The sequence below is a fragment of the Suncus etruscus genome, chromosome 14 (genome assembly GCF_024139225.1).
Source record: "Suncus etruscus isolate mSunEtr1 chromosome 14, mSunEtr1.pri.cur, whole genome shotgun sequence".
NCBI classification, from domain to species: Eukaryota; Metazoa; Chordata; class Mammalia; order Eulipotyphla; family Soricidae; genus Suncus; species Suncus etruscus.
Genome location: NC_064861.1, coordinates 87,762,457 through 87,774,162, shown reverse-complemented (window position 1 = coordinate 87,774,162; position 11,706 = coordinate 87,762,457). Strand labels below are relative to the sequence as shown.

The following is an 11,706-nucleotide window of genomic DNA, read 5'->3' as shown; positions in this document are numbered from 1 at the left end:
AGGTCCCTGTTCGGGCGCCATTATGTAGCAGGACAGCCCCTGAAGAGGTTGACTGATGGAGGGATGGAGAATGAGGCCCTTTTCTTCCAGCTCGGAGCACGTGTCTGCAACCCTGTCTAGCCCACGGTTCTGAGGTGAAACGGCGGGTAAACAGCTCGCAGTCAGGCTTGTGGAAATATTTGCTTTATTCGGATGGACAAAACTGAAGTCCAAAGACTCAGCTTCAGTTCCAGCCAGCAAAAAAGCCCCCGCCTTCCACAGACCCTTGCTCTTATAGTCCAGAGTCAGGTCCCACCCAATGGTGGGATCAGATACCAACCAATGGTGGAAGCAGAATCAGGTCCTACCCTAGGGTGGGGGCAGAATGCCAGGTCACACCCTAGGGTAGGGCACAGATTAGGGTGAGCAACATAGTAATCCCCCAAAATATTTACATACACAACAGTGCATAAGATGAAAAGTGCAGATAGGACAGAAAGAAAGGTGGGCAGAGACCATCCGAGCATTTGACTAGCTGAGGATCCTACTGGGAGCAGCTTAGCTCAGGAAGAGGAAGCTCAGGGACTCACACTGTCTGCCTGGGACCTGTCTGGGTCTCCAGCTATTGTTCAGTGAAGAGAACCACAGCAGCAGCACATGAATCCCCCCTTAGGCCACACCCACAGAGGGGCCATGTTTTGGCAGGGCCTCCTGCTTACAAGTGAGGGGGAACATTCCTCGAAGTTGGCCAAAGTCACAAAGCTCTGAGGGGGGTGGGCAGAATATTATTTGCACTTTGGAAAGCGCACAGAAGAGCAGAGGAAGGTCCTGAGGGGACAATGTGGGCACAATTCCTAGAGATGAGCCCCCCACTCTGCATGTGTTGGATCCCAGCACTGCCAGGTCCACAACCCTGTGCCAAAAGGCACTACTGAGCACCCTGGGTCCAGCCAGACACCACAGGACAGTGCTGGGTATTTGGGGGATCAGCAGGGAGATTCTCATGGGGCAAGGGAAGGAGAGAATATGCTCAACTATCCTGTAGAAGGTCAAGGTGTGGCTTCATCAGGGCTCTGGGGAAAGACATGAGGGAGCCCACATCCTGCGTCTCTACCACATCTGAAAACAGATACCAGGCAGATGACCTGAAACCCTGTCATTCAAAAGCAGAACAAAGATGCCTATCCTGTGTCCTCCACACTCTTACTCTGGAACGTTCTTAAAACTGAGTCTGAGCTTCCTCCTGATAGAGCAGGGCTAGTCTGGTTCCTGAGCTCTATCCTTACTTCTTTCTCTCCAAGCCATATACCACCTCAGTGTCTAAGGGATGAGAGAACTGAGAGGAGAAATCTTGGTGATTCTGATGGCAGATGCCTCAGGAAGGATGTGGGTATCCACTGAACCTTATTTTTTTGTTCAAATAGTGGCACCTACCACTATTTGACAGCCAATAACCCAAGCCCTTTGGAGCAGGAAAACTCTGTGGTCTTAAGTGTGAATCAGAAAGTCCAGACATGATGTACCAGTGGTTCACTAACACTTGGCTCATCCAGCCCAGTGCCAGGCTACAGTTGTCCCTGGAAAACAGGACTCTGACTGTGTTCCATGTCAAAAGGAAAGACACAGGACACTATGAGTGTGAGACCTCAAACTCCATGTGTGTCCACTACAGTGACCCATTCATTTTGACTGTTCTCTGTGAGTAACTCCAGTCCCTACCTAGAGGGCTGTAAGGTCAACATTCCCCCAATGCTCTAAGATTTCTGTTGATATGTTAATCCCTCCTGGATGGTCAAACCCACCCACACATGGAATGGACAGGTGCTTTTGAATAAAGAATAAGAGGCTGGCTGGGGAGAGGAGAAGAGGAGCAAGGAAGCATGGATTAGCAGCAGGAAGGGAGACAGATAAAGCTCTGAGAAAAATAGATGAGTTAAGTTGACTTGGCTCTTGCAAATGGCAGAGAAAAAGCCATGAGGGAATAAAGCAAGCTGACTTCAATGAAACTTTAACTGACTGTGAATTACTGTGTTTTCTGGCATATAAAATGACACCCTACTTTTCCTGTTAAAATATAGGGGTTGGGCTATATTCACTGTATAAAACTACCTCTCTTTTAACGTACACGAAATGGAAATTGATAAAATGTAAGAGAAAAAGAGTAGAACCTCAAAGTTAACGTTATGTGTTTAATAAAGCTAGACTTTGGAGTGCCAAAAATCATTTTACAAATGTCATTTGTAGTGAGTGACTGTGATTTTTTAATTGTGATCTACATTGAGAGCAGGGAGAGGGGGCTCCTCCAAGAGCAAGTGGCTGGGATGCAGTGATTAATAGGACTGTTAGAGGGAGACAGAGCTCCTCCTCTGTGTCCCATAAAAGCTGAACAGAGGAATGAGCACCAGAAGGCCACATACCAGCGATGACACCTGGCGGCTAGATGGGATGCAGTGCTCTGCTTGGTAACTCAGTTCCTCTGTGTGCTCTGAAAGATGAATCAGGACAAGCAGAGGACTGAGTGATGACGCCTAGCAGCTGGATGGGATGCAGCAGTAAGAGGGGGGTGGATCACTCATCCCTGAAGCTGGAGTAAGTTTCAGCATGCCGTATACCAGTGTATAAGATGACCCCCGACTTTTAAGAAGTTTTTCATGGGTTAAAAAGTCCTCTCATATGCCGGAAAATATTGTATTCACCATTACTACCCTTCTTCAAACCTGCAGGCAGAGACACCATGCCAAGGAAGGCCTGACCCAATGTGTGGACTTTATAATTTATGTTATATTAAATCAACAGGAACTGCTCCGTATCCACACTGACAAGGACCAGGTCACATCAGACCACTCAGATCCTCTACACAGACCTACCCCCAACACTCAAGTTGGTCATGAAGTTGTCTGTGCATGTTCATCAGCCACAACACTGAGGGGCCAAGAAGAGTTGGGGCTACCATATTTTGAGAGGCTCTAATTAGTATCCTGAATTCTATACAGGATAACAGTTCAGACTCAGGATGAGAGCACATGAGGGGCAGAAGGCAGTTTAGAACCAGGTGAGACCAGCTTAGAGGGATACTGAAAAAGAGACAGGCCAGAGCTTCCCTTTACTCCTTCACCATGGTACTTGATTCTTTGGTTGCCAACAGACCAGAATAATTCCCCAGCTCAGAGGCTGGACTAACCCTCGAGCACTACTGTTACGGGACAAAATAACAAAACTATCATTGAAGAAATTTGAACTGAGAAGTTTTTCACCTGAGGATTGAGTCTTATGTCCAGATCCAAGAAGGAAAGGAGTTTTCAACAAAATAAACCTAAATTGAAGAATTCTATGGTAGTATTCTATTCTATTTGAATTAGGATTTCTAACACCTTAGACAGTCCCTTGAGCCCCACTATGAGTGAGTCCTGAATGCAGAGCCAACAGTAAGCCCTGGCCATTGTCTGGTGTGGCCCCCAAACAAATCAATAAATACAATTTCAGTTAAAAAAAGAACCAATATTTGGGCTGGAGTTGTAGAGGTAGGTCTGGGAGCAGGGAGAAAAAGTATTAAGAAAAAAAATAAAGATAGAGAAAGAAGGGAGCAGAAAAAGAGAAATGAAAATTAGAAGTAAAGGAAATGTATCTGCAGATGATGAAGGAGATAAAGAAAGGTGGAAGACTGAGAATGGAGCCAAGATGTGCAATAGCCAAAGGCTGGTCTTTTCCTGTAGACTCTGACCTCAAACCAGTCCAGGAAGGAGATTGGCAGGTAGTAAATTAGTCTCAAGGCTGTTGGAAAGGAAGGAACACATGTCAGGGAGATCAGAGGCCCACCAGCCTCAGAAACCCCATGGAGAGTACAGTGCTCAGTCTGCGATGAAACCAAAGCCAGTCCAAAGAAGTACATGTCTTTGCTTGGGTCAGGTTCATTTATAAAGGTTTTTCCAGAACTGTCCACCTGCAGTGTTTGTTTCTAAGCTGGTAAGAGGGAGAGCTGGAAAGTTCTGGTCTGCTGACAGCCCAAGTGTGGCCAGGATTCTGGACGAGGAGTCTCTCCTCTAGGATCCCTCCAAGTTCTGAGCCTTCCAGAGGTCCTGCATCTCCAGTGCCTTTGTACAACTTCCTACATCTACCAAGACAGAATATTCATTTCCCAGACTTCAGCGTCCCCAAATGAAACACAGAATGCTGATTCCATCCTGCATTATCTTATCTATTGGGTCTGTGACCTATAGCTACTCCAGCCATGTTTTTAAGGCCTCATCTGGGACCCACAGCAATCCTGGGGACAATCTAGGGACACCCGTTAACATGAACTCCTGAGTGAGCCTTGGCTCCTGCTCTGGAAAGAAAAGCCAGGAGGAGAGACCAGAGCATCCATAATTAGGGGCTCTGGGGACCCTAATCACAATTACTCAGGCCTGAGGCCCACTAACAGTGGTGTCTGGTCTGTGTTCATGACACACATGTGTTGCCATCACGGCTGTTTGTGCACATGGGTGTAGACTCACACCTATGCACATATAGGCACACATGTGCCTGGGTGCACACATCTGCATGTCCATGCAGCACATAGCCCATGTTTGAGTCATTTGTACTGAATGTGTATGTGTACATGCATTCATTCAAATGTGAAGACATCCATGTGCTACTCATTTGTGTTGTATGTACAATCCCAGCTGAAGAGGAGAGTCCTCAGCCCTGGGATATAAAGTTTTGACAGGACAAGAGCAAAGGAGGTGGGGAGCTGCCCCAGCATGTGACCAGCAGAGACTCCTCCCAAAAGAGTTCAAAAGGAGGAAGCATTAAACTTACAGTCTGTACGTCTGTCTGTCGGGGCAACAGCTGATCTTTGAGATCTTCCTGGGGGCTCTGGCTCTTCTGTTAGCCGAAGGGACCCAGCAGCAGCTGCACATGGAGACCCCCTCAGTTCCGGCACACAGAGGCTCCATGGCCTGGCACTTGTCCCTGCTCACAGGTGAGAGGGGATATTTCTAGGGGTTGGGGGGAAAGACTTGGAGCTTCAGGGGTCACAGAGCTCTGAGGGTGAACAGAGTACTCTCAGCACTTTGGGAAGAAAGCACAGGGAGCAGGGAGAGGTTGAAAAATAACACAGACTTTGTCTATTCCAGCCTCACTCTTAACCTTCTGGAACCCACCCACCACTGCCCAACAGTTAACCATGGCGATGGTGCCATCCAAAGCTGTTAAAGGAAAGGAAGTTCTTCTATTTGCCAGAAATATGCCAGAAAAGTTTTACCATACCACCTGGTACAAAGGTGCTATCATAGACGATAACAAGATTATAACAAGAAACTCAAAAGGTGTTATCATCGGGCCTAAACACAGCTCACGAAAAAGCCTTTACGAGAATGGTTCCCTGTTGATCCAGAACCTCATCCTGGAGGACACGGGGAATTACAGTATAGAAGTCTTGACAAAGAATAATAACACTATACGTGGAAAGGGACACCTCCATGTCTACGGTGAGCAAACCCTCCCTGACTTCGGGCTCTGGGGATTTCCATTCCCAAGCAGTGTGAACAGAACTTCCTGTCCTGTAGAAAACTCCTATTGGGGCATTTGAGCATCTCTGCAGGACCTACTGGGAAAGGGATAGATCCAGGTCCTTCACAGAGTTGGACCCTGCAGGCTCCTCTCTCAGAAAAGGGTTGGTAGGGGGACTTGGCCAGCACATGGCAGAGAGTCCTGGTTAATTATTGCACCCCTATTACAGGACCCTAAGAAAAACATTGTGGGAGTCAGTCAGACACTGAATGAATAGCCCCCTCACCCGAGTTCCCAGATACTCAGTCTGGGAAGTCCCCAAAGGCCTGACTCCATGGCCCTGGAGAGTTCGTCCTGACCTGGGGTGGCTCCTGGAGGACACTAGGGAAGCAAAGATTCCTGCAGACTCGAGTGCCAAGGTGCCTGAGCTGGTGTCAGTCAGGGTTCAGCCCAGGGTTTCATGCAGCAAGGACATACCTGTCTTTTTCCTGCTGGAACACACCTGTCCTTTCCCTCAGACTCAACACAGAGCCATTAGCCAAGAGCAGGAAGCTCAGGAATCTCCGAAGGAAGATCAGTGACCCGGGCGGGGTGGTGGTGGTGGTGGGGGAACAGGAAGAAAGATGCTCCTGGCAGCCCCACTATGACCCTGAGGGCCTCCCAGGGAACAGTGACAGCAGAGGGCGCTCCTGGGCACAACTTCACTCTCCTGGACTCTCACATCAGCAACTGACCCAGGAAGGTTTCCTCATAGCACCACCTGTTCCACTGAGGTAAACTGAGGCACAGAGCAACAGTCACTAAGTCAGTCATCCAGAACACAACCTGCCAATCAGAACAGACTTCTGCAGTCACCACCAAGTCCTGAAACTCAGGGGACTGATGATGTCTCTGTGGCCCCCAAACCAACTGGGCATATTCATCCTTTGAGGTGACTTAGCGGGATGAAGCCTGAGCTCTGCATGAGGAAGCTTTGGGCTCAGGTCCCGAATCCCAGAATTGGGGCCGGGAAGGTGGCGCTAGAGGTAAGGTGTCTGCCTTGCAAGCGCTAGCGTATGATGGACCGAGGTTCAATCCCCTGGTGTCCCATATGGTCCCCCAAGCCAGGAGCAATTTCTGAGCACATAGCCAGGAGTAACTCCTGAGCTTCAAATGGGTGTGGCCCAAAGACAAAACAAAACAAAAAACAGAATCCCAGAATCCCCAAGCAGTGCCTCATCCTGATGCTGGACAGACCCAGCCTGCTCCTGGCATCCCTGTGTCATTTTTGCTCAGAGACCCAGTTCTAGGCTGTGGCCTAGGCTTCTTAGGGTTGAAGGACTGTAGGCTGGGCCTCACTCCAATCTCTAGGAAGCTGTCAGTGGAATCCCAGGAATTAAGCACAGAGTCCAAGTAATATACTTAGTAGGTGAAGGAACCCACACTTTCCTGGGGAGCACTTTTAGGGGGATCAGGCCTCCTTGGAGAGAGAATAGGAGGAGCAATGCTGGGTCTACTGACACCCACCTCGTGTCCTCCCACACTGACACTCTAGAACTTTCTTAAACCTGAATCTGAGCTTCCCCCTGACAAGAGCAGGGTTCTTCGAGTCCCTGAGCTTGGTCCTTAACCCTTTCTCTTCACACCACACATCCCCTCAGTATGGGGACACGCCAACTCTGATAACAGACACCTCAGGATGGATCCAGATTCACCATAGGGCCATGTCCTTTGTTCTCCTCATGGTACCATTAATCAAACGCACCTCACAGCCAACAACTTGAGCCCCATGGAATAGGAGGACTCTGGTGTTGGAATGTGCACCTGAGAAAAAGAGTTCTAGAGTCCAGTTCCAGGTGAATGGGCCTAAAGCAAGGTTGCCATGAGGAATAAGAAAAAGAGACTGTTGTGTATGTAAATATTCACTGTTCCAGAAATCTGGTGTGATCTCTGGTGGGGCCAGTGACCTGAAGGCCAAGGCAAGACGTTGGGATGAGAAAGCAGTAGACAAATTGAAAGAGAAGAAGGAGCGGTTGACAGAGGAGCTAAAAGAACAAATGAAGGCAAAGCGAAAAGAAGCAGAACTGCGTCAGGTGCAGTCTCAGGCCCATGGACTGCAGATGCGACTCAAGTATTCACAGAGTGACTTGGAACAGACCAAGACACGTCATTTAGCCCTTAATCTACAGGAAAAGTCGAAGCTGGAGAGTGAACTAGCCAACTTTGGTCCTCGCATCAATGATATTAAGAGGATTATCCAGAGCCGAGAGAGGGAAATGAAAGATTTGAAGGAAAAGATGAACCAGGTAGAAGATGAAGTTTTTGAAGAGTTTTGTCGAGAGATAGGTGTGCGCAACATCCGAGAGTTTGAGGAAGAAAAAGTGAAGCGTCAGAATGAAATTGCTAAAAAGCGTTTGGAGTTTGAAAATCAAAAAACTCGCTTGGGTATCCAGTTGGATTTTGAAAAGAACCAGTTAAAAGAAGACCAGGATAAAGTACACATGTGGGAACAGACAGTGAAAAAGGATGAAAATGAGATAGAGAAGCTCAAGAAGGAGGAGCAAAGGCACATGAAGATCATAGATGAGACCATGGCCCAGCTCCAAGATCTGAAGAATCAGCATTTAGCAAAGAAGTCAGAGGTGAATGACAAGAATCATGAGATGGAGCAGATTCGGAAGAAACTGGGAGGTGCCAACAAGGAAATGACCCATTTACAGAAGGAGGTGACAGCTATTGAGACCAAGCTTGAACAGAAACGCAGTGACCGCCACAACCTTCTACAAGCCTGCAAGATGCAAGACATTAAGTTGCCACTGTCTAAGGGTACCATGGATGATATTAGTCAGGAAGAAGGTAGTTCCCAGGGAGAAGATTCAGTGAGTGGATCCCAGCGAACATCAAGTATCTATGCACGAGAGGCCCTCATTGAGATAGACTATGGTGACCTGTGTGAGGATCTGAAGGATGCTCAGGCTGAGGAGGAGATCAAGCAGGAGATGAACACACTGCAGCAGAAACTGAATGAGCAGCAAAGTGTGCTTCAGCGTATTGCTGCTCCCAACATGAAGGCCATGGAAAAATTGGAAAGTGTCCGAGACAAATTCCAGGAGACCTCAGATGAGTTTGAGGCTGCTCGTAAACGAGCCAAAAAGGCCAAGCAGGCTTTTGAACAAATCAAGAAAGAGCGTTTTGACCGCTTCAATGCTTGTTTTGAATCTGTGGCTACCAACATTGATGAGATCTACAAGGCCCTGTCTCGCAACAGCAGTGCCCAGGCATTTCTGGGTCCTGAGAATCCTGAGGAGCCCTATTTGGATGGCATTAACTACAACTGTGTGGCTCCTGGCAAACGATTCCGGCCAATGGATAACTTGTCAGGGGGTGAGAAAACAGTGGCAGCTCTGGCCCTACTCTTTGCCATCCACAACTACAAGCCAGCCCCCTTCTTCGTTCTGGATGAGATAGATGCTGCCCTGGATAACACCAACATTGGCAAAGTAGCAAATTACATCAAGGAGCAGTCAACTTGCAACTTCCAGGCCATTGTCATATCTCTCAAAAACTGATAATGGGCCAGCCTATGTTAGCAAAACTTTTGAATTTTTTTGTAAGGAATGGCAGATAAGACATCTCAGAGGAATTCCTTACAATTGTAGGGGACAGGCCATTGTAGAAAGGACTCACAGAACCTTAAAAACTCAATTGCAAAAAAATAGAAAAAGAGGTTTACCACCAACGGATTTGCTATCTTTGACTCTTATCACACTAAATTACTTTAACTTACCCCAAGGGGAAAGCTACACTGCAGCGGAAAGACATTTTAAAGAAGATATTCAGAGACAAGAAACAACCCATAAACCTATTTGGATCAAGGAGGATGAAAAATGGATAGCTGGCTATCTTCTCCTAAGAGGAAGGGGTTATGCCTATGTTTCTATAAATGATGACCCTCCCAAGAAATTTTGGGTTCCATTACGTCTTGTTAGAAATCGGGCTAGCACAAATGATCAGGTTCAGACTACAAACTCCCCTTCAGAGAAAAAACAGAATACTTCAGACACTAACAGCAGTAATATTACTAAGGTCTCTGGGGCAGGGAACGATTTAGCTGTCACACACCATACAATGAGTGAGACTGATGGTAGTGATAAACCCTTACACTCCGAGATGCAAAAGGAAAGACAGGAACCTGTCTTAACTGGGCTCCAAAATATAGGAAACTCTTGCTACATGAACTCAATATTGCAATGCTTGTATAATATTTCAGACTTAACTCAGTATTTTTATAAAGATCATTATAAAAAGGATATTAACAAGAAAAATCCGATGGGGCATGAAGGTAAATTAGCCGAAGAATTTGGTCAGCTCATCAAAACCATGGGAAATGGATTTCATAGATATATTAACCCTGAAAGCTTCAAAGTAACAATTGGTTTACTTAATGACCAGTTTGCTGGACACAATCAGCAGGATCCTCACGAACTACTGATGTTCCTAATAGAGGGATTACATCAGGACTTGCTTACTGTAAATCTAATGACAGACAAAACTACACATCTCATGGGAAATGAAAATTATGAACAATTTAGTCCAGAACACCAAAAGGCTCATAAATCTATTATTTATGATCTCTTTCAAGGACAATTCAAATCTATACTCCAGTGTCTCACTTGCCACCAAAAGTCTGAGGTTTATGAGACATTTGTTCATTTGTCTTTGGCTGTTACATCTACAGATAAATGTACATTACAGGAATGCCTCTCTGAATTTTTTAAAGAAGAAGAATTAAGAAATGACAACAAAGTTCTGTGCAACAGTTGCAAAAATAGAAGGGATTTTTCAAAGAAAACGTACTTATGGAAACTGCCACCAGTACTTATAATACACTTGAAACGTTTTGCTTTTGATGGCAAACAAATAAAAAAAATTGCATACTTATGTAGATTTTCCTTTAGAAGACCTCAATTTAGAGGAATTCACTTCAGAGAATAAAAGCAAGATTAAGAAATACAACTTATCATCGGTGTCAAACCATTATGGTAAAGTTCACTATGGACACTGTACTTCATACTGTAAAATTGCTGCAAAACAACACTGGATCAATTTTGATGACAAGAAGATCAAAAAAGTCCCTAATACATTGGTGAAATCCACAGCAGCATACATCCTGTTTTATACTTCTTAGAGATCTACAATGAACACCAGATAATCATTTTACTTCCTTATCAGTTGCTATTAATGCTCTAGGATTCTTTCCACAGGCATGATCAATGAATATAGATTGAAAATCATGAATCCCCAATGTGTTTCCTTGTAGGATGGATTTATGCCTTAATTTCATTATTGCTCTAGGTCTCAGTTAATCATGAAATTTTACAAATTAATTTAGTCAAGGTTCACCTGAAAGAGAAATTTCTCATCATATTAATGTTGTTTTTCTTTCTAGGTATACTCATTTAACGACTTTCACTCTTTTTATTTTAACATCATTGCTTTATTTCCCTCAATTTAGGTTTTAAGACGCTTACATAATGATAATTTTAGGTGGACTTTCTTCACAGTGCTTCTTGCCTATGATTGATTATCATAAAGTTACTGTTATACAATAACTTTGTATATATAATGATATACACGTATAGTAGAGTTGTCCATGTTTGTATTACGCATGAAATTCTCTTTCAGATCTGCTAGGCAAAAAAAAATATTTTTAGTGAATTTGAAATGATTTATCTAAACAATTGCCGGCTATTACATTTTAAGGAGCTTTTAATTGATTCAGCTGAATTCTCTTTTCTTTTGCTCTATTTTGGATCCTTTCCAACAAATATTTTTTAGTATGAGTGAGTGTTATGGCCATATTTTTTGTGAAGTCTGTGTATGTATGTCTTGTTTAGTGTCTGTCTGTTCTGCATATTTTGTATATAGTTTCCTTTTTCCTAACTTTATCTTCCCCAAATTAGTCTTCCTTATCCTTCCTTCTCTCTTCCTAGTCCTTAACATTTTAATTTTCAGGATTTCACATGTGCAACCCATCTCCTTCACCCACAACTACAAGCTTCCTGATCTCGGCGGGAAGAAGAAATCCATGACTGTTGGAGTTTTACACCATATATGCTGCAAACTTGTTGGAAATGAAGCCACCTGGGATTTGTGTCACAATGTAACACCAGAGAAAAGATCCATGGACAAGACCCACAGTCTCTGGATCCCAGTTAAACTGTGCTATCTGAATTTCTGGTTTTCCATCCACATACA

The 11,706-nt window shown here is 45.0% G+C and overlaps 1 protein-coding gene across 1 annotated transcript; it reads left to right on the top strand.

The window, feature by feature from the left end:
- Positions 1-1,493: 1,493 nt before the first annotated feature.
- On the top strand, positions 1,494-9,017 carry LOC126028555 (structural maintenance of chromosomes protein 1A-like). Its single transcript, XM_049787512.1, has 3 exons — positions 1,494-1,617; positions 4,850-4,939; positions 7,336-9,017. Exons 1-3 carry the CDS (start codon positions 1,494-1,496, stop codon positions 9,015-9,017), a joined length of 1,896 nt encoding a protein of 631 aa, XP_049643469.1.
- The last annotated feature ends 2,689 nt before the right edge of the window (positions 9,018-11,706 follow it).